We start from the raw sequence: 23,269 nt of genomic DNA, 5'->3' as shown, positions 1-23,269 counted from the left end.
GATCCCCAGCAGGGGACGTGCAGGAGGCAGCGGATCAATGATGTTTCTCCCTCATCACTGATGTTTCTCTTCTCTATCCCTCTCCCTTCCTCCCTCTCTAAAGAAGTCAATAAAAATATATCTTTTAAAAGGACTCGTGTTTAACCATGACATTGCTGGCAAGTGACTTCATAATTGCTTTAGAAAACAATGTTAATATAATCTTGCATTACAGAAAAGTAATTGGAACATTTTTTGCCCATTCCAGAGGGTAAAACAGTAGGAATTATCTCTGAAAAACGAGCTCTATGCACAGAGAGGTGCACCATGGTCTGATTTAAAGAGCAGCCCCTCCCCCGGAGCCAGAGTGGGCCTCCGTCCTGGAAATGCGCAACAGCGATGCTCTGTCCTCAGTTCTCGGTGGAGCCTCCTGCTTTGGAAAATGTCTGGTGGTGACTTACTGAATTCAGGCTATTTCAATTAGTATTACTGCCCATTAAAAATTAATTGCATTCCTGAGTGGATTAAGGTTTAAATTTCCATTCTACAGCATGTGCACTAGAAATGACAGCTCAAAATCGATGTCCTCGGGCCCACCAGCGGAAGCGCGCGGCCGAGGGGCTGGGCCTGGCGTCGCTGGCCCAGCAGGTTGATGGCTCAATGGAAGGTGCGTCGGCTCTAACTCTAGATTTCACCCGGGATGCGGTGCCGTGGCCCAGGCTCAGAGAGAAGCAAAACAGCACCTGCAGTAGCAGCTGGAACACAAGGACACAGGCCCCAAGATCGGTTAGCGTCACCCACATGCACACACACCCACCCCGGGTCAAACCTGGCTCCTACCCGTCTGGTAAGACGACAAGGCCCCTGCCTTCAGGCCACACCGATTTTTTATTAGTTATTGGGCGACAGAAGTTGGCTGGGGCAGGAAATGGCTACTTGGTAAGGAGAAGTTACTAATCTCTACAATAGTCATAATGACCTCACGTTTTAATGAAACCCAAGAAGATATTGAAAATACAAATCTTCTCCTTAAACAGGAATCCCACGGACGTCCCTTCTGCAAATTAGTGAACCGCCCTGGGGGAGGGACAAGGTCAGCTGACCTTCCTGCCTGCGGAGCCATAACATCAACATGAAATGTCCGCAAACCAATGGGCCCACTTCTGTTCCTAACGAATCTGTTCTCTTAGGAAGATGGCGACGAGGAGCAGGAGAAAGGACGCCCTCGGAGAAAAGGAGCATCTACAAAGCCCCGCGGAGGCCCGGGGCCTCTGGGTTTGGAAGTGAACGGTGACGGGCGTGCGCCTTGGAGAAACAATGATGCCCGCAATGTTCCCTCGGGCCCCTCGGGGCTGCCAGTGGCCAACAGCAAGTTGGGCAGCAAGAGAGCACCGGAGAGGGGAAGGAATCATAACCATAAAAAGAATAATCTGGTGCAAATGGACCCCGAGGTGCCGTCGTCAGCCCCTGCAACAACCCCCCGCTCTGCAATTTACTGACGTGGCTTCATTACAGCACAGTGTGCACAGGGGCGGTGCGCGTGCCCGGCGTGGTGGGGGGCCGCACACGCCCCCGGGGGCCCTGCCGGGGAGCCTCGGCGGAGGGTTCAACACTGAAATTACCTGTGAAGAAATTGCATGGAGCGCGGCCACCCGCACGCAGCGTGGCCATAACCGTGGGGAAGAGGAGGGAGGAGCAGGAAGCCGCGCCCTCAGTGCGGCAGCGAAGGCTTCCACGGATCTGCGTTAAAACCTCCCCCGAGGAGGAGACAGCTTGTGGCTGTTCAACGGGAAGATAAAGGACATGGCGTCTCCTGTCGGAACACGCAAAGGAGCTCTCGGCCGCCTACTCTTACTCCCCGGGAAGGGAACGCCCTGCTTTGAGAGAAGCTGAACCCTGAACATTCAGGCGACGATGGAAGAGGGAAGATGGTGAGTTTCCTGGTTCTTGCCTGTGGCCGTGGCCTCACTTCTCGGGCGGTGCCTGGAAGAGGCAAGCACGTGTTCCGGGGAGACTCTTCTCAGCAAGGATCACTGAGTGTGTCATTGGCTAATTCTTGCTCTACGGTCCTCATTAGCATTGCTCTCCAGCTCCTGGATCTCACATCCGAAATATTAAGACATAATAACTACGAAGGTGCAGATAATTGGATATTAACCAGAACATACTTGACTGGGCAGGAGGTAGGGCCCTGCTTAAACTAATCCTGAAATATATTAATCACCAATTAATGAAAAGTGTTTCAAATTCATTTTCTATTACGGAACACCTCCGCGTAGCTAAGCTTTTTCTAACAAAATGACTTGGAATAACAGGGTAGAAATAGGGAACGTGGCCATCCGGTGACAGCTTAAATGAACTCCTGACAGCCTGTTGTCAGGTCATCGTGAAAATACAGCCTTCCAAAGTCTGATGGGAAGAAGATGGGGCACTTTTCAATATTCAGGGGCTTGGTTTAAATTCCCAATTTATCCCTGTCCACGGCGGTGCCCCCAGTACACACCTCAGCAGAGCACCGGCATGATGTTACGGGCGCCTAGAGCTCTGGGGCCCCCAACCCCTAACGACAGATACATTCTTACAGCCAAACACTGGGAGTCAGAGGAGTCCAGCAAAGACACGGCGAGTGGTAAGAAGCTGATAAATGTGTTAAGAGATGAAGACACTGGCTGAAAAGTCACCGCCACTTAGCAGGAAAGCAGGTGATGCTACAGAAAAGACAGAGGCAGCAGGCAAAGGAACATATGGAGAAGCAAGTCCCGCGTCTGCGCCACGGCGGGGCTGTGCGACTGCCTCCCACATCACGGGTCCGACACATCACGGACGCTCTATGAGTTTGGCTGTAAAAGCCCCCACTCAGCTCCTGAGAAGGACGGGCCTGCATATGCACCGAGTCAGAGAAACTGCTACCAAAACGTCATTCGCCTTAAGAAGGTACAGCATCTACGTAGACTGTCCTCACAGGGAGTCCATGTCGTTCAGCACTAAGAAGGCAGCTCCCCACCCTGAGAAAGACTTCCCCGTTATGTCCGAGGAAGCCGGCTGTTCAGATTCATACAATGCGAGCCAGGGGTTGCAATGGCACCATCTCTCTATTTTCCTGCCTTCATTCGCTCCATCTGATGAAAGTATAGTTTAAAAAAACACAAAACCCACCTCCTGTTCCCTCAGAGGTGTTTTCCTATCTGGTTGTTGAGTTTAATTTTAGTAATTCTTAGATAAGCACTCGGGGCAGATGAACAAGACACGCCGGTGAGGAGGCCCCGTTAGCAACCATTTTGCCCTAGAAATACACAAACATTTCAATGGCTCTTCATTAGCAAACAAATCAACAAGTGATATTTTAATGCACGACTCCACTCCATCCCTGCGGGCCCGCAGTTGAGAGTGTGATGTACAGAACAGAGGCAGGCGCCGGCCACCGTCCCAGGGCTCCCTGCGCGGCCCGCGCGGCCCGCCTGAAGAGCACATTTAATTGACTGATAGATAGTAGCTTCTTTGTTCACAGAAGACAGCCAAGTAATGGCAGCTTGAAAATCGTACCATCTCCGGGGTCTCCTGAGACTAGTAACAGGGGGATATGTGTCAGGAATAAATAAATAATCTAATTATTAAGCCACTTCCTGTCAAGTTAACTCCAATTTGTTGGCTTTTGAAGGCAACAAAACGAGGCATTTTTCCTCATTATGCTCCTCTTTTTATACCAGTGGTAATCACAGGCGGATTAAAGGGGGCCTGATTGGTGTTTTTTTTTTTTCGGTTTTTTTTTTTTTTGTCAAGGAGCTGAGAGGCAGCCAACAGCACAGAAAAACCGAGTTGGGGTTAGAAGAAATTTCATGCTTGTCTCCTTTCCAGCTCCCTCCCAGCCCACACGGCCGCCCCATACAGAGCTGCCAGCTGTACAGCAAATGTGCGCCCTCCGACGGCGGCCGGCCGGGCGCGGGCGCCATCCTGAGTGCGGTACCTGCGGTCTCGGCAGGTGGCTCTGCTGTCATCGGCATAATTCTAAAGGTGACCTGTGCAGCCCCACCCGCCCAGGATGCAGCCGCGGCTGCGGTTCCTCACCCCCTCCAGGCCGCTCCCTTGCCTTTGTTCCCGGCTATCCATGGCCCTGAAACGAGATGCAACCGACGGAAACAGGTCCTAGAGCCTCTCCCTCGTGCATGCCTGGCCGGCCGTGAAAAGCAGACCCCGATGCGCTGTGTGTCCTGTGTTGGAGAGCAGGGCTCTGTGTGTGTCTCTGTTGCTCACTTGCTTCCTCCATTCAAGAACGTTTTGCAGACTTCACTCAGAGACAGAGATCCGCATTTGTGCCCGGCTGCAGTGACTCCGTGGTTGAGTGCTGACCCATGAACCAGGAGGTCACAGGTTCAGTTCCCGGTCAGGGCACATGCCCGGTTGCAGGCTCGATCCTCATGAAGGGGGGCGGGATGGGGGTGTGCAGGAGGCAGCCGATCAATGTGTCTCTCTCATCCTCAATGCTCCTATCTCTCTCTCTCCCTCACCCTCTCCGAAATCAATAAAAATATATTTAAAAAAGAAAAAGGAACAAAGAGCCACATTTGAGAGCAAACATATCAGACAGCGAGTGGAAAGTGGGTCCGTGCAGCATGGTCTAGAGCAGCGGTTCTCAACGTGGGGGTCGCGACCCCTTTGGTGGTCGAACGACCCTTTCACAGGGGTCGCCTAAGACCATCCTGCATATCAGTTATTTACATGACGATTCATCACAGTAGCAACATGACAGTGATGAAGTAGCAACGAAAATAATTTTATAGTTGGGTCACAACATGAGGAACTGTATTTAAAGGGCCAGAAGGTTGAGAACCACTGGTCTACAGTAAGGCGCAGGGAGCACAAGAGCTGGGCCCACCGCTGGCCCCGTCACAGGGAGCTGTCCCTCTGGCGGACACTGTCCTCCCTGCATCGCCGTGCCGAGCCCAGCCAGGGCGCCGGCATCCGGGCCCCGCCCCAGCGCCACAGTCTCCCCGGCCTCCTCACGGGCAGAGAAACTCCAAAATGTGCCAGAAACAACCTCCCGCCTGCCTGCGTCTCCGCCAGCGTCTCCGCCCCTCAGAAAACCACCGTCACCACGGACGTGCAGGAGGCTGTGCGAGTGGCGTGGAACCCAGAAACTCCCCGAACAGCCAGGATTGTCTTTTCCTTTTTTAGTATTTTTATTGACTCCAGAGAGGAAGGGGGAGGGAAAGAGAGAGTCATGGATCGGCTGCCTCCTGCACGGATTGAGCCCACAACCCGGACCTGTGCCCTTGATCCAAATCGAACCCGGGACCCTTCAGTCCACAGGCCAGCGCTCTATCCATTGAGCCAAACCTGCCAGGGCTAGGATTCTGGATTCTGGAAAATCACAGCTGTTGCAAGCAGGCTCAAACACCAAACAAGGGCCACTCTGAATTGCCTCCTGAGAGCTTAACCCTGAAATGAGAGAGGGGCTCAGAGGCTCTCTCTAAAAGTTGTCTAAGAAATAAGAATCCAAATAACTAAATGAGCTCTGGAAAACTGTCTCATCTCAGAAGAAAGATGTTTTGTTTTTTAAAGGCATTTCGTTCTTTTATTTTCTTTAAAATTGCCTTTGTTTTCAGGCAGGTGAGCGGGGGAGCCAGGAGGAGGCCGCGTGGCCCCCTCAGCCCGGCTCCGTGTCCGCCTGTGTCCTTTCTGAACACATCCTGCGTTTCTGTTAAATCGCGCAGATAATTAGGCCCTCTTCATATTTACAGTCTGCTTCATGGGTACCAGGACTCCGGGTTCAGTTACTGCCTCAGATCCCCTCTCTGAACAATTTCATCCTGAGCAATAACACTTCATTCTACGTAAGTTTTATCTGATGTCCCCACACAGAGCCGCCAGCTGTACAGCAAATGTGCGGTTCTCAAACCGCGGCCTGCGGGGCCCAGGCGCCATCCTGAGATCCAGGAGGCACCTTGCCGTCCCTGGCACGCGTCCCCGCCATCGCTGTGACCAGCCCTCCGCACGGCACACAACTTAGAATCCTCTGATTATCAGACCGGTGGCCCGCACTCCACTGTATCCTTCACTTGCTCTATCCCCAGCTCGCACATCGGTTTAAATGTTTTGGCTGGTTTACAAATCATGCAGCCATCTGCACAGTAGGTGTGACACCGTTTTGTGTGTGTGTGTGTGTGTTTTTTTTAAACAAAAGTTACGTTGCACACAAAGATAAAGTCATTGGAAATGCTCTGCCCGGCTCACTTGGACCAACTCTGAGAAATAAATAGAATTATCTGTGTAAATCGATGAGCATCTCTGAGAAACAACACCCAGCAGAACGCGGCGCTTGCTCCATTACCTACGCTAATGCCCTGACAGCTGAGGAGAGATGACCTGGCCCGGTCCTCGGCTCCTGTGCAGATGGCGAGGAAAGAGAGGGGTCCCTTCTGGACGGTCCATGCAGAAGCCCTTTGTGGGCTTTTCAAATAAGCCAGCATTGCCCACACGAGGGTAGCTTTCTGTTACCAGTAAACTGCCCAGATTTCATCGCTTTTAATCCAGCTCTGAATGAAATAAGCCAGTATTTCACCATATTTAACACCAAATGCTCGTTTCTGAATTCCCTGAGTTTTGTAAGCAATCAAATGAAGATGACCTAAAAAAAAAAATGCAATCACCTCGTTGAGAATTAATGTAAACTCCAGAGGACCCGATGCCTTTGAGCTTCGTAGGACAGCGCGGTGTGGACGCCTGTGGACGCCCCACGTCACCATAGACTCATTTCTGTTCTTTAGGAAGAAACGCAGCCAACAAACAGAGCTTACAGGGCCACGCGGCCCTCTATCCTCCCGTGCAGAGACCCACATCTCTGGTTGTGTCCCCCTGAGGCATATAAAGCCCAGAGACACCACAGTCCTGAAACGCTGGCTTTCGTCTACGCGACAGCGAGAGCACTCAGGCTCAAATGCTTCGGAGGTGATACTGAACCTCACCAGACCCTCATGAAGATCAGTCGCCCAGCACACTGCCCACTGAAGGGACGAAGGGACAGGAGGCCATCTGTGGCCTGAGGCGTCTAGCAAACGGCAGCACGAACGCCCACAACCAGCTCAGCGCACCCCGTACCAGACTGACTCCTGCCTTCTTCCCGTCTCCACGTCCGGGATGTGTACCACGTGCAGCGTAATGCACGGGGTTCGCATCTTCTCGCGGGCGCCGCAGAAGGCTTGACCTTCCCACGCCTCTTAAAATCACATTTATCTACACAGCACTGAGAGTTAGCTATTCGAATGGAAACAGTATCTGTGTCCACTGTTCTCATATTACCTCGCATTTACAGTCTTGGTTGTTGTTAATCCTCACCCAAGGATATTTTTCCATCGATGTTTAGAGAGAGTGAAAGAGAGCGAGGAGGGGGAGAGACAGAGAAACATCCATGTGAGAGAGAGAGAGAGACACATCGACTGGTTGCCTCCAGCAGGTGCCCTGTCCAGGGCTGGGCATAGAGCCTGCAACCAAGTTACATGCCCTTGACCAGAATCAAACCCGGGACCCTTCCATCTGAGGGCCAATGCTCTATACCAGTGATGGCGAACCTTTTGAGCTCGGCATGTCAGCATTTTGAAAAACCCTAACTTAACTCTGGTGCTGTGTCACATATAGAAATTTTTTGAACTTTGCAACCACAGTAAAACAAAGACTTATATTTTTGATATTTATTTTATATATTTAAATGCCATTTAACAAAGAAAAATCAACCCAAAAAATGAGTTTGCATGTCACCTCTGACATGCGTGTCATAGGTTCGCCATCACTGCTCTATACACTGAGCCAAGCCAGCCAGGGCAATATAGTCTTAAATTCTAGTTTTGCTTTTTTTTTTTTATTAAATATATTTTATTGATTTTTTACAGAGAGGAAGGGAGAGAGACAGAGAGCCAGAAACATCGATGAGAGAGAAACATCGATCAGCTGCCTCCTGCACATCCCCCACTGGGGAAGTGCCTGCAACCCAGGTACATGCCCTTGACCGGAATCGAACCTGGGACCTTTCAGTCCGCAGGCCGACGCTCTATCCGCTGAGCCAAACCGGCTTTGGCTAGTTTTGCTTTGCTTCCCCCAAATGCTCTAAACATCACCTGGTCCATCTGAAACATGTTCATTAGTGACTATTTCTGGATTTTCCTTTTTTTTTCTCCACAAAACAGGGCACTCTGCCACCTTAGGCCCAATTTTGCAGTTAGGACTTGTCTTTCGGATCAGATGAAAAATACAAAAAAAACACAGCATTAAGTCATCATTTCCAAGTTGATTTTTAAAAACAAGTCTTAGGTGAGTGGTGTGCAGCCATTCCCTTCCTACCCGCCCTCCGGGAAGGTTAGGGGAGGCGGAGAACAGCCCAGCTGCACCCTGACCACCGTCCTCCGAGCCACAGTGTGCAACCGCTCGGGGACAACGGCCCCTCCCTCCCGGACCCCCGTGCCGCCGCTGGCCTGCATGGAGAGGGCCTGCGTGGAGAGGGGGTGCGGTGTCCGCCCCGTCGCCCGCAGTTCGCTCCTGCGCTTCCGAGACAGTGCGTGTGGCTGTTGGGACACTCCGTCTCTTTGGGGACTTATGTGCGTGTCGCAACGCCAACCTCTGTAGGGATGAGACTTCTCTGTAACTGAACGAGGTCATCAGAGGACGGCAATTATTGGTCAAGAATTACCAGAGTGAGAAAACGCAGCTTCTCACGAGCAGCTGTTGGCAACGCGTCCGTCTCTTTCCATCACGGCCTGGCCGGCCCTCACCCCAGCATCTGACACGTTCCCGGCTGCGGGGCCTCGGGGTCTCGGAGGCGGGGCTCGCTGGGTTAACCCCACTTGCGTTCTGCAGTTTCATCTCTACCTGGGCTGACCCGTACCAAGCACAGTGACACAGCACCCTGGAAGGAGATGTAACAGCTCCTATGGAAGGACGCAGGAGCTGACAAGAGCCGTGAGGAATGAGCTGCAGGGCGCCCAGCACAATGGCTGCTCTCTGCACCCTCAGGGCAAATCCCAACTACACTGTGTGGAGGGACCAGGCAGCAGGGAGAGGCTCTCCCCTGTGCCCCGAGAGGGAAGCCTTTCCCAGGAAGGTGGTCCAAGTGTTTTGTAGCTCGTGTGTGTGTGTGTGTGTGTACGTATGTGCATGTGTGCACGTGTATATGTGTTCATGTGTGTATGCGTGTGTGCGTACGTGTGTGCATGTGTGTGCGTGTATATGTGAACATGTGTGCACGTGTATATGTGTTCATGTGTGTATGTGAATGTGAATGTGTGTATGTGTGTGTGTAAGAAAAGAAACCCCTAAATACAGCCACTGGTCTGATTTCTTACTGAAATGTGTCAAAAGGGGGTGGCGTGTGAGGTTTCCTTTTTTTCCTTAATAGACGTAAGTCAAATCCCTCCTGCATTTTCATGGAATAATTATTCCTGCAACTCAGACCACGTGTCCACCACTGGCTGCGGGCACTGAGGCAGCCGGCTCCGGTGCGGACCTGCTAGCAACAGTGATGGTTTTCCTTACACGCGTGTCCCTGGCCCACAGCCCGGGGCCAGGAAGAAGCGCGGAGGCCGCCTGACACTGAGGCTGCCTGCACACACGTGTGCGACAGGGAAGCACACGAATGTCCCGGTTAGAGAAGGGATGCGAGTGGCCCGCAGGGCGCCACCTCAGACCTGGCTTTCCGTCGGCCTCGGGGGCGCGATCCTTCCTCGGGGCTTGAAACGGAAAGCAAACCCCGCAAACGCCCCGGCACGCGTTCGCACAGAGAGTGCGAGGGGGTCCGCCGCTGATCGCTCTTCCCCGCTCCGTGTCCAGCTGCGATGACTTTTGGATTAGACAAAAACATACACAGATCCACAACCTGCACGTACCTACCCTCCATGGAGGAATTTCAGCCAGCACAAGCAGGCCGCCTGCCTCATTTGAGAGACTAAGCATCACGCTGGGACCTTAGAAAAGGATATCTTATCCTCCGTGACTTCGCCCGCTCCACTCCCCCCCCACCCCCCCCCAGATGTAACGACACAAAGGCAGTGTGAGGGCCTGGATGCATGGTCAACAGACAGGACAACCGAATGGATGCTATTCAGCTGTTTAGGCCGCAAGTGCAAGAGGACCACATGCTTTCTTATTAGAAGCAGCGTGACTGTTAAGTCCCGGGGCTCCGTGAGGAGGAGGAGCGCTCGCATCGCTGGTAGAAGGTGGGCTGTCAAATGCTCAGACCCCAGGGAGAGTGAGTGTCCTATTAACCCACCGTCAGGCGCTGGGGGGCGGGGGAGGCGCTGGGGAGGCGCTCGAATGCAGCCAGGAATCAAAGGAAATGCCAAGGGAGGGTATCAAGCAACTTGAAAGGAAGGGCCAGGACCGGCCGCGAACCTCAGGGAAAAGGGCACTGAACCGGGGGTCAGAAAGCCCTGCCACCCGCACCCAATCGGGCCTCCCACGCGCCAGGACGTCAGCCACGCGGCGGAGACACGCGGTCCGCTCCTCTGAATAGCAGACCCAGAACCAAAAGCGAGGCTACACCACACACGGCTCCTCAGAGGCACGAACCACAGGCGCCACTCAATGCCCACAAGCGGCGAGCACTCCGCCCGAAGCCCGTGTGCCCTGCAAAGCCCCTGTGCCCTGCGAAGCCCGTGTGCCCTGCGAAGCCCGTGTGCCCTGCGAAGCCCCTGTGCCCTGCGAAGCCCGTGTGCCCTGCGAAGCCCCTGTGCCCTGCGAAGCCCGTGTGCCCTGCGAAGCCCGTGTGCCCTGCGAAGCCCGTGTGCCCTGCGAAGCCCCTGTGCCCTGCGAAGCCCCTGTGCCCTGCGAAGCCCGTGTGCCCTGCGAAGCCCCTGTGCCCTGCGAAGCCCGTGTGCCCTGCGAAGCCCCTGTGCCCTGCGAAGCCCGTGTGCCCTGCGCACACAGCAGAGTCGCGGACGGTCGCCGCGAAACCTCTGCCCCCGCGACAGCGCCGGGAAGTATGAAACTTCGGCCACAAGAAGAACTTACTTCTAATCCACCCTCCCCAGCCCCCAAAAAGCAGTTTTGAAAGTTTACGGAGAGTTTTTTTTTTAGTCCCAAACGGAAGGGAACTGCAAGAAAACGCATTATTTGAACCTCACAGTTCGCCCCTTTCAAACATTCAGTCAAGTTGTCACTGTTATTCTGTCACGGTTACCAGCATGCTGTTCACTGTTCAAGACATCGCTACCAATGCTCGTCCTCAAACCCGGGAAACACAGCGATAAATGACCGACAGTCTAGCTGTTGCATGCACGTTCCGTTTTGCACAAGGAAGCACTGAGTCTTTTATCAGCAATAATCCTCCCAGAGACCCATCATTTGAAAACGATAAAGCAAATCCTATTGAAAACCTATTAATCAATTTCCCAACATGCTTTGAATTTGTCTTTATTAATATCTGCATGAGCCTTAGACGTTCGGGACGGCTGGTTTGCACGGTCAGCGGCAGCAGTGGGAGGAGCCCTCCCACAGACATCCTGCGAAGCTGCCGCTGCCTATCCCCGCCTGTCTTCGAGGTTGGCGACAGGAGAACACGAGGTTAATCAGACTTTATAAATATTACGTCACAATTATTGATGGTGTTACAGAACGCCATGCAGCCAGTAAGAAATAAGACACTCTCACAGTATAAAAATACAAGTGAGTACAGAAACAGCTTAAAGAGGCAGCAATTGTCATTTCGCTGGCAGAAAGAGGTCTGCGTGACAAAGTTTAACCAATCGGCTGGCAGAACTCTCAGTGCTCTCCCTACGTCTTATCCAATTAGAAAGCATGGGAGGCGCGCCCCGAGGACCGAAGGGACCATGGGACGCCGTGCACAGGTGACAAAAGGATCCTTCTAGCTCCGGCCCAGGGGATGGATGCCACATCCCGGGAACACTGGTCCACAGGGACCCCAGGGGCTCGGCCCAGACGCCCTCTCTCAAGAGCTGTGTGAATTTTCTGCAATAAACAAGGAGCACCAAATTCTTCACGTGACCTTTTCCATCATGATCACTTCCAGGCTGGTGGAACCATACAGGTCAAACCAGCTCGTGGCCATTTGAATTATTTATGTGTCCCCAGCCCAAGAGCTCCCCACTTTGGATTCTGAAACAAAGATGCGTCAGCAGCAGCAGCAGTGCCATTACCGTAATAACTTCTGAAATTAAAACCCGTCTCAAACTCCATGGAAAGCGAACACCCAGTTCATTAACCATTCCTGTCCGCGCCCAATAATGCGAACGTGATTAGGAGTTTAATTTGCTAATCACCTGTGCTCTGACGGGCAGCAGACACGTAACCCTCTGCAGAAGCCTGCACTGGCCCTTGCGGAAAAGGAAACGTGCTAATGCGTGATCAGGCCGACGGATAGTGATAAAAAAACAATCAATCAATCATGCTTAGGGAACGCAGTGCTGGCTGAGCAATTAATTCATCTTTAACTCTGCGTAACGGCAAGGCAGGGAGGGACACAAGCAGGAGAAACATCCGTCCGTAATAAGGTTTAGAGGGTCACTCACCAATCATGTGATTTGCAACATGCACCTGAATATCCCATTCGTTGTAGAAAACCATCTGACACTTGATGCACTGATAGGTCTTCTTCTGAGAAAACAAGTACAGACAGAATTACTTAGACGCATGCACTTTGTATGGCTTTGTTACACACACACACACACACACACACACACGCACGCACGCACCCAGCCCTACTCACACCTTTTTCTGAGATGCTGCTCTTACAGATGTCGCCCACTAACCTACCGTGGGCGGCTTGGACCGCGTTACACGAGTTCCTCCCTGAGACCCCGTGGCCTCATTCCCAACACCACGCTTTCAGTGGCAAACCGCTGGAAGCCACGAGGGACCGAATGATGGCATGATGTATTTTTAAAGAGTCCTAAAGTCAAATGCAGAAGCTAGTATTTTTTTTTTAACCTGTAACATGTGGTGATGGAGTTTCAAGAAACCAGTGTTTTTGAAGGTCAGGCTTTCATTCTGATCAAAATAACTGTGGTGTTGCTTCCAGATATCCCTACATAAAATGGCCAATAAATTAAGGTTCGGGGGATCTAGCTAAGAGATTTAGAAATTATAATTTTTAGCTGAAGCCTGAAATCTAGATGATTTTTTCAAAAATTGGTAAGTCCTAGCATTTAAATACATATTTTCTTACATAAGGAATTCACAGAATTTCTTATCCTAGTGAACATACCAACACCATTCATCATTTTACACCAGGTCCCGGGAGGGAACAGAGCAGGAGTTATACTTCCAGTATCACCAGTAAGAAACTGAGGCCCGAGGAAGTATTGGCCTGATGTCACAGGGCCCTGCAACTGGGAAGAGAAATGAGCCCTTTGACTCTACACGCCGGGCTCTGGAAGAAAGCAGCCTGGGTGATCTGACATCTGTACCGCTGTGCCCCACATCTGGCTGAGCACTACGCGATGAACTCAGTAAGGTACCGGTTGCGTCTTCCAGAAGACAGTCACAGAAACTCCTCTACGATGAAACCTAATATTTATAATTAAAACCATCGTGAAATAATCCGTTTTTAAAATCTCCCCAATGTGAGAAAATGACATTTGTAAAATCACATCAATGACCATGTGCTCAGGCGTTCTCGCCGGATTGTCATTTCGCCGCCGCACACACACCTGGTGTGCCGGCAGCAGCCGCAGGACAGAGCCGCCCGCGATCTGCAATGACGCGCAGAGGACTCAACAAAACCAACGCGCAGCACGAGGACTGCGCCCTTTCCTGCGTGATTAAAGCGCTAAAGGCCGCGAATGCAAAGTTTTCGTTCTTGTCACAGCAGCGTTTGCCGCTGCGGCAGACACGGGTGCTGCCTGTGAACAGGGCAGCGCAGGCGCGGATCGGATGGGAGCTTCCTCCACCGCATAACGGGCCGCACGCAAGGCGGGTGCGAGGCCCGACTCTCAATCTCCCAGGGACGGCGAACGCCCTGACACGCACCAGGAGGATTTACTGCGCGGAGCTGTTCACAAGATGGTTTTGATGGTGACATATAGAGCAACACGTGTGGCGTAAATAACCTCTCTCCCTTTTCTAACGTTATTTCCCTTTAGAACTAGTTAGGAAATATTTCTTACTCCCGGCTGACCTCCATTACACGTTGTTTATTAGCATACTTCCAGCATCACTCCTGACTCGCCACCCTGCTGGAAAACAAAGAGGCATAAACTTAACGGCCAGTCTTTCTCTCGTTAGCCCAGTAAAGCATCCAGCGTGTCGGCAAGCGTCTCCAAAAATGATGACTGATGAGTATGTGGGCGGAATATCGGAGGGCTTTTTATTTTTTTCCTCCTGGTCTAATAATAAAGAATAAAATCACTTGACAAACCAAAATAATGAAATACTAGCACCACTACCATCTTCCAAATAAGCGGACACATTTGAAGATCTATGTGTACGTCTTCCTTTATCACGGAAAGCAAATGTGTTTGTCACTACTGACAATTCGAATAACAATTCTACCCATCAGATGGCATTTAAAACTGTGGACGAAAAGGGGCCGCGTGCGAACCTGACCAGCTCAGGGAAGGCCTGCGTGGCGGCCTTGCCAACTCAGAGACCTAAAGTCACCACAAAGGACAGTCTGAAATCAAAACGTTTTAAATTAAAAAGCAGTTTATGGTGGGTAGTCACGCCCTAGGCCAGTATCTTCCTCGACAAAGGCCCATCGTGACCTTAACTGATCCTGTTGTCTTTTTGCATCTATGATAACGTATCTTGGGATGTCAAAGTAATATTCCTTTTCCCCTCAATGTCACTGAGTTAACTGTTGACTGTTAACTCTCCTGCACCCACCTAAGTAAGAGAAGTACAGTGGGGCCTTGACTTACGAGTTTAATTCATTCCATGACGGAGCTCGTAACTCAAATTACTCGTATGTCAAATCAAAAAGTGAACGAGTGAGACACGTGATGCTGGGCTGATGTTGTGGCATTCACTGTGACGTTCGCTGCGCCAACTAGCGGTGGGGTATCTGAAGCTGGCTCATAACCCGAATTTTAGCTCGCAACTCAAAGCAAAAAATCAGCCGAGAGACGGCTCGTATCTCGAAAAACTCGTTAGTGGGGACACTCGTAAGTCAAGGCCCCACTGTATGTGTCCATCATTTTACTTTTTATCCAATCCCAGGGGTCTCCCCTCCCCCACCCCCTTGGCTGGCTCCCGCCTCCCTAATCTGTCACCAGTGGATTTCACTCAGCCCACTTACTGCCTCCTCCACTGACTGTGATGTACGAACCCGCCACTCTAGGAGCATCGTCCCAATCCGTTGAGATTCTGCTTCCTGGCAACTGTTGACAGTTCGGCTCAAATAAACTCACAAAAGTTCTTTACGGGTTTGAATGCTTCTTATATTAACAAAATATTGCTTCCTTTTCTTTTTAACAAAGTCATATTCTTATATACAAGCTGCTAAACTTGGCGCTAGATGAAATGAAGATTAATGTGACCCAAAACGAGGTACCAGGGCCTTAACAATGCTGTGCGTTGAACCTGACTTCCTCACGCATCTCCTTTCCCAAAGACAATACGGGGATGTGCAAGTCGGGATGTGCTGAGGTTTTCTGTTGAAAGCCATGGCATAAAATTCAGTTTTACCCTCATTTATAAAAAGGAAGTTTAAGTGGCCTTTCACGCACCCCTTTTTGTAGACTTAGCAGAATGCGAAGAGCCCTGCCCGCTGGCGCCCCGTCTGAGTAAAGCGATCGTAACCTCTGAACAGGGGGCCTTGGGGAGCTCATTCTCTTGGAGGCGAGTCCACTCCAGCCCTAGATTTAGGAAGGAATTCTCCCTAATTCTAGGCTTCAACCGGCTCTCCTGGTACTCCCACCCACGGGTCCACATGCTACACGCAGGACCCCTTGTCTGAGGTGGCAGAGATACTAACCCCTTTCCGGGCAGAACGGGAAGAACGCTGGGAGGAGCGCTCTGGACACCTTGCCCCACCTGCTCCCCTTCCTCCAGGTCAACCCCTAACACACAGAACCGCCAATTAAGCCAGTAAGTGCCCCAGGGTGACGCCCTGTGAGGTACAGGGGACTGCCACTTCCCTAGGACAATCGCCCCATTTACATAGGAGACAACAGGAAAGTCAAGGGAGCAGCACTCCTTTCAAAAGCAGATAAGAGTAGAGACAGAACTTCCATTGTTTGGGCCCCAGATTGGCCTTCACCAGCGCTTCAGTTGTCAATTGACTTGAAATGCTAATTTGGAACAATTTTTAAAAGAGGCTTTTTTTCATTAGCCTTTTTTAATGTGCTGCTTGGGAGTGCGGTTGTCATTTCCTGATTGTTCGCTTTTGTTTTCTGATACTGATAGATGTAATTATCAAGGATACAACTTTCTCCTCGCACCTCATTATTTTTGATTGATTTTGCGAACAATTTGAATGTGCCTTTTTGACATCCTTGTGTTCAGCGAGACTCTGGTTAAGGTACTCAGAGGCGTTCAGGAAAGAGCATCCCATAAATTAAAAAAAAAAAATGACTGGGAGCTTTAATCACACACGCTTAAAAGAAAACATTATTCTGACTAACCCACCCCCTCCCCCCCATTCAATCTATACTCCATTAGGACTCAGGCTTCACATTTAGCCTCGACAAATTAAAAAAATAATAATACTTGGTACTTGTAAATTGCTTTAAAACAAGAACAACACTGAGTATAAAAAAAAAAAAATCGATGAATCCATAGTAACCCTCAAAAACAGAAACAGAAAAGAAATCTGGGTTGCCCCCATTGGAAGCGACCACTCCATGAATTTCTTGTTCTCCAAATTGGTAACTGACGGGAACAGAGGCCGAGCCTTTTCAGGAGGAAGCGGGGGTGCGGGCCATGTGCTGAGGGGGCTGTCCTCCATGGAACGCCGGCGGAGGAGGGTGACGGATGACAAATCCGCTATGTGCGACGCCACCGAGCAGGACCGAGGACAAGGACGAATGGGTGCAGAGCCACTCGGAGAGGCTTTCTGAGGGGCCCTGTGCAGCCTCTGAGAGCTGCAGAGAGAGATGGTCTGTCTGCACGGAAGTCGGAGCCGCAGGCAAACGAGCCCGGCTATTCCGTTCATGATTAATCATGGCAGGGCCTGACCGGACGGCCTGGGTGTGATGCAACAGGAAGTGTCCGTACATCAGTGGACCCTGCAACTCATCACGCCTTTTCAGGAAAAGCACTATTAGAGGAACACCTAGCACTTTGAAAAAAAAAAAAAATTACACAAATCCAGACTATTCTTCCACACAAATCAAGCATATCCCTGGCCTGTTATCTTCCAAAAGTCCAGGTTATGTGTGTGGGGGGGAGGGGAGGGAAAGAGGGGAGTAGAAGGACTGTTCTCAGATGAAAGAGACCAAAAAGACTTAATAAATATGTGTGTGAATAGAATGTGGGATTTCTTTAAAAATATTTTTTTACTGGTTTCAGAGAAGAAGGGAGAGGGAAAGGGAGAGAGAAAAATCAATGTGAGAGAGAATCATGCATCGGCTGCCTCCTGCACGCCCCCCACTGGGGACCGAGCCAGCAGCCCGGGACTGTGCCCTGACGGGGAATCGAACCGTGACCTCCCGGTTCATAGGTCGACGCTCACCTATGCTGGCTGGACCAGAATGCGTGATTCTGATCTGGGGAGAGAACAGCTATTAAGGTGTTTAAGGAAACGGAGGGAATCTGAGCACCAGGGAGTTATTAGGTGGCGTCGGGGAAATCCTGTCGGCTGGTTAGGTTTGATCAGGGTGCTGTGGTCATGTGGGCACGCCCCTTTTGTGAGGAGAGGCGCGCTGAATTCTTTGGTGTAAAAGGAAATGATGTTTGTCATTAACTACCAAGAGACCGCAAAAGAGGAGTCACCTACCGATACAGCAAACACGGCTAAATGTTAACAACGCGTAAATCTCAGTGGCGCTTGGACATTTTCCTAACAGCAAGGGGAATACATCGGCCCTTCATGGTACTTGGTTTGTGTGTGTGTGTTTATAGCATTAAACCTACCCTGCGCCCCGCCACCCCCCGTTCCTGTTACCCCCCCGCACCTGGTGTGCACCAACAAGAATCTATGCTTATGGTTATAAGTAGCGTTGCAAACAGTTTTAATTTCTTGGTGGTTTTGTTTGTTATAAGTCTAACGCATAAGCTCTCAGAGGCCAGGAACCATAGCTTCCCCCGATTTCTGTACTAAATTAAGAACCATCTCCTATGATTCTACGCTTTACAGCCTATAAAGAACTCGCATGCCTGAAGCTCCCATGTAACAAACGGTGGGAGTAAATGAGAGAGGGACTGTCCTTACTTTATGGATGAAGTAAGTGGCCTGCCCCCAACATGCAGGCTGTGACCATCACAGCCAAGGTGGGTGCCACCTGCCCCACCCCCTGGGTTTTAACAGTTTCTAGACTCTGATCGTTGGCAGGTGGTTTTCCACTTGCGTTTTAGGGCCTTTTTGAAAGACGGCTCCGTAGAGCTGCGCAGAGCTGTGGGCTAGGAGATGCCGGGACTGGCATGGGACCCGCTAACGGGGAAGGCACAGCTCCTGGCCACCTGCACCTCCGGCTCCCAGGCCCGGACCCTGGACCAGGGCCACAGGGGAGGAGTGGCTCCCCAAAGGCCCCTCGTCCACGGCAAGACCGTCTCCTGCCCTCGCTGTCCTGCAGCTCCAGTGCCATGTCTGTAACCACGTGTTTACGTGGATTTGTCCAGCTCGACACGGACAGGACCACTGCAACCTGAGAGCTCAGGTGAGTCTCTCCTGCAGACGTTCAGGCATTTCTTCCGTTGATGTGTCGCACACACTCTCTGTTACCTTCCCCCGAATGCCGTCGCCGTAGACTGGGGTCTTCCCGCCTGTCCTCCAGGCGCCCTAACTGCTTGTCAGGCATCTTTTAGAAATTAGTTTCCTCTACGTCCCCATCTAACACTTAACAAACCACTGATATTTCTCTTCACTGCTGTCCTGTCTAGAGTTAATCATACCTGTCAAAGCTTTTATTTCAATAAATATTTCTCATTTTTAACAATTTCTAATCATAAATATATTTTTATTGATTTCAGAGAGAAAGGGAGGAGAGACAGAAACATCAGTGATGAGAGGGAATCATTGATCAGCTGCCTCCTGCATGCCCCTCACTGGGAATCAAGCCTGCAACCTGGGCCTGACTGGGAATCGAACCTTGACCTCCTGGATCCTAGGTCAATGCCCAACTACTGAGCCACACTGGTCGGGCAGGTTTTGTTGGTTTGTTTGCTGTTTGGCCAGCATTAGATTCATTCACGTGTTTTGGAATCTTGGTTGTGAAGCCGTTGGTAGTGGAAGATTGTGGTCTGTGTGCCCGTTCCCCCCTTTCCAGTAGCTGTGCTATTGGCCGGCCTCACAGGGCACGTCCTGGTGCGGGAGGTGCGGGCGTCAGACCTGTGAGGGTACCACGGAGTGGCAGGGGCAGATCCAGTGCTGAGCCCCCAAACTGTGCCTCTCTCCTTACACCTCCAGCTCTTCGCTCCCCGGCTGGAGGCCCAGCCCCAGGGGCTGATGGAGAGAATGTTCCTCCAGTCTCCACTGAGGCCCCCCGGGCCCTGCCTGGGGGAGAGGGTCTGCCTTTGTCCGCGGAGACTCACCCGTGACCACTGCTTGTTTCTGGAAGAGTCCAGCAGACCCTGCTTCAGCCCTGACAACCACGTGGTTGGTAACTTTGGTTTCTGAATCTCAAAGGTGGAGAACGGTTTTGAACTTGACCATTTGTCTATCTATCTAGTTTTCTTATCTACCATCGCTATATGATCGGGGCACCACAGCGTGACGGTACAGAGCCGTTTTTCCAGAATGTCCCACAGCCCTCGGCAGCCACTCCACCCCCCTCGCCCCTGCAACGTCATGAATCCCAACCGTGGGCCGCGGCTCCCCACGCAGAGCCGTCCAGCTCCCTGACTGCGGGCGTGTAGAGCCATGCTGTGGACAGCCGCTCCGAATGCCCCCGCGTCGCAGGGAAAGCAGCTGGGGAACTTCCTCCAAGCCTTGCTCTCCAGGCTCCGTCACTCGGTCGTGTGGCAGACCCTCCAATGGCCTGCGTCTCAGTGCCTTCCCTGTAAGTGAAGGAGTCGAGCTGGCCTCCTGGAGTGGAGTGAGGAGCGACGGAGAGCCACACGGAGACGCGTGGACGGGCCTGCCTCGCAGCGCCCGCGTCACAGCCCCGGCCGCCCTCGTCATCGCTTGGCAGGTGATGGTGGGACGGAAAGGAATCCCCATAAACTGCCTGGGGCGACGGCGCTGCTTGTCGAGGATTAGTTCTCACTCTTTTATGGGGACGCTGAAGCATATTAAAAGCTCTTTAAACTAGAAGCCACCATTCTAGATGTTATGACAATAAATAAGGGGACACGTTGTTTATTAACTGAACCTTTAAAATTAATGACGCGCCCTGGCTGGTTTGGCTCAGTGGTTAGATGTTGGCCCGTGGACCGGAGTCACGGATTCAATTCCTGGTCAAGGGCACGTACCCCAGTTCCCGGTTCACTCCCTTCCCCGCCCCCCATCCCACTGGGGGTGCGTGCAGGAAGCAACCAATGTAACTCCCTCACTTCGATGTCTCTCTCTCTCTCTCCCCTCCCCTCTCCTCTCTTCCTCCCTCCCTTTCACTCTCTCTAAAACTCAGTAAAAAAAATGTCCTCAGGTGAGGATTAAAAACATTAATAGCACGAGGAATATCACCAGCTGGTGACAGGGCTGGGGTGTGGGAGGGAGGTAAGCAGGTAACATGTTTCAGCCTGGGGAGGAAGCTGTGCTCGGCCGACAGCAGCACCACCGCTCCAGGGCGAGTGTGTGCATTACACGTGAGGCACACGTTCAAGGTCCGCACCCCCTTACCTGGCAGGAGCCTGCTGGCAAGCAAGTGGACCCTACATGTGCGTGAGAACAGTAAGCCCACAGCTTCCCACAAACGCCTACCACTGTAGGCATTTTCCTAATTCAGTTCCGTCATTTTCCAAGCAATTCTGAACTTATGTGAAAAGAAATCCCTCAACAGAGAAGAGAATGGATGAGATGAACTGGAAGCACTAATATTTCCTTATAGCTGGGGTCTCTCCCCAGGCCCCTCGCTGCCCCCCACAGGCCCCTCGCTGACCCCCCACAGGCCCCAGGCCCCTCGCTGCCCCCCACAGGCCCCTCGCTGACCCCCCACAGGCCCCTCGCTGCCCCCCCACAGGCCCCTCGCTGACCCCCCACAGGCCCCTCGCTGCCCCCCCACAGGCCCCTCGCTGACCCCCACAGGCCCCTCGCTGCCCCCCCACAGGCCCCTCGCTGCCCCCCCACAGGCCCCAGGCCCCTCGCTGACCCCCCACAGGCCCCTCGCTGACCCCCCACAGGCCCCTCGCTGACCCCCCACAGGCCCCTCGCTGACCCCCCACAGGCCTCAGGCCCCTCGCTGACCCCCCACAGGCCTCAGGCCCCTCGCTGACCCCCCACAGGCCCCAGGCCCCTCGCTGACCCCCCACAGGCCTCAGGCCCCTCGCTGACCCCCCACAGGCCCCAGGCCCCTCGCTGACCCCCCACAGGCCTCAGGCCCCTCGCTGACCCCCCACAGGCCTCAGGCCCCTCGCTGACCCCCCACAGGCCTCAGGCCCCTCGCTGACCCCCCACAGGCCCCAGGCCCCTCGCTGACCCCCCACAGGCCTCAGGCCCCTCGCTGACCCCCCACAGGCCCCAGGCCCCTCGCTCTCCCCCCACAGGCCTCAGGCCCCTCGCTGACCCCCCACAGGCCCCTCACTGACCCCCCACAGGCCCCTCGCTGACCCCCCACAGGCCACAGGCCCCGGGCTCTCAGGGGAGACAACTGCATCTGGATGGTCTCGGCTAATGTGGTGGGTCCGCTGCCTGTTGGTCTCTAGGCCGTGGATCCGCTCCTACAGCGTGTCCCGGGGGGGCGCCTGCCATGAGGGACATCCATCGGGACATCCATCCTTCACTCCTGCGGGGCCGCCCTCAGACGCACCCACACCGCCTGCGCCCTCTCCCCACCCACACAGCGGCCTCAGGGAATCCACGAGGCTGGAGCTACAGGCCAGCTCCACGCGCAATCGGGCGGAAACGGAGTCACCGAGATGCGCTCTCCCCTGGATCAGGACCGGCTCGCCGCCCGCCCGCCCCCCTCGCAGCAGCGCTGGCTAGCGCCTAGGCCGAAGGGATTTATGACTCATCGCAGGTTCCAGTTACTCCCTATACGGACTGTTTTATAAACGTTCATAACATTCGAGAAAGTGAGAAACGGGGAGTGGGGGATTCGGAGTTTAAATAATGAGGCTCGTAAACATCAATCCAAGGGGAAAGGGAAGTCTCTAAATGTTCGACTCACACCGACTCGGGCGCTATCTTCATCATCACTTCCTTATTCTAACCACCTATTGACTGTTTCCACCTTAAACACTTGAATCCTGCCCGGCCGGCGTGGCTCCGTGGTTGAGTGTCGACCGATGAGCCAGGAGGTCAGGGTTCGATTCCCGGTCAGGACACAGGCCGGGGCTGTGGGCTCGATCCCAGTGGGGGGCGTACAGGAGGCAGCCCATCCATGAGTCTCTCTTATTATTGATGATTCTCTCTCCCTCTCCCTGCCTCTCTGAAATAAACAAAAACATATTTTTTAAAAAAGTTGGAACTTCCCTCCCGTCTCACCATTGGCAAAATGCGGCTCTGTGGCTGGTGAACGTCGGGAACATGTGTTTGGAGAAAAGAGGGAGTAGAACATGAGGCTGTGTGTCCCGGCACCACCGGCCACAGAGAGCCCGAGCGAGAGCTGCCGCATGCTGCAGTCCCCCCAAACGCCCGGAGAAAGCTCTGTGAGCGAGAGAAGAACTAGAATCCACTAGACGTGTGTCCTTACGTGCGTAACTTCTGCCCTAAAAGCAAGGTTTGTAAATCCTCACGAGTCCCGGCACCACCTGTCACAGGTGCCGAGAGAGGACCGGGAGGAAAGGTAGCTGATCCTGTCCGAAGGTTCCTTGTGATGTGCTTACACGCATCACGCGTCAGGGCAGCGTCACGGCAGGAACACGGGTTGTCTCCTAACGCACGGGAAGCTCCCAGGTCTGCGAGGGCCCTGCCTGACCCGTCGTGTAGCCACTGCGACCCCTGACATCATGATTCGCCCACAATACCCCGCGTGGGCATGCGTGGGCATGCGTGGGACCTGCTCACCGCTTCCTCCCGCCTTTCTAGACACGAGCTCGGGGAGTCTGGCTGTTCTCCTTTGAGTTCACGTTCCCGATCTGCCCTTTCAGCCACCCT

General features: G+C 52.8%; 1 protein-coding gene across 1 annotated transcript in view; it reads right to left on the bottom strand.

Annotated features, from left to right (window-relative positions):
- The window catches only part of LOC308523068 (zinc finger protein 521), a gene marked incomplete at its 5' end in the record, with an annotated part of 152,263 nt that overhangs the window by 114,556 nt on the left and 14,438 nt on the right, over window positions 1-23,269 (bottom strand). The window contains one exon of the mRNA XM_081096729.1: window positions 12,489-12,573. Coding sequence (XP_080952855.1) covers window positions 12,489-12,573 — 85 coding nt within the window. The remainder of the gene's footprint in view (window positions 1-12,488; window positions 12,574-23,269) is intronic.

Source organism: Myotis nattereri (genome assembly GCF_964212035.1).
Source record: "Myotis nattereri genome assembly, chromosome: 8".
NCBI lineage: Eukaryota > Metazoa > Chordata > Mammalia > Chiroptera > Vespertilionidae > Myotis > Myotis nattereri.
Note: the sequence above shows the minus strand (reverse complement) of the source record. Positions and strands in the feature narration are given on the sequence as shown.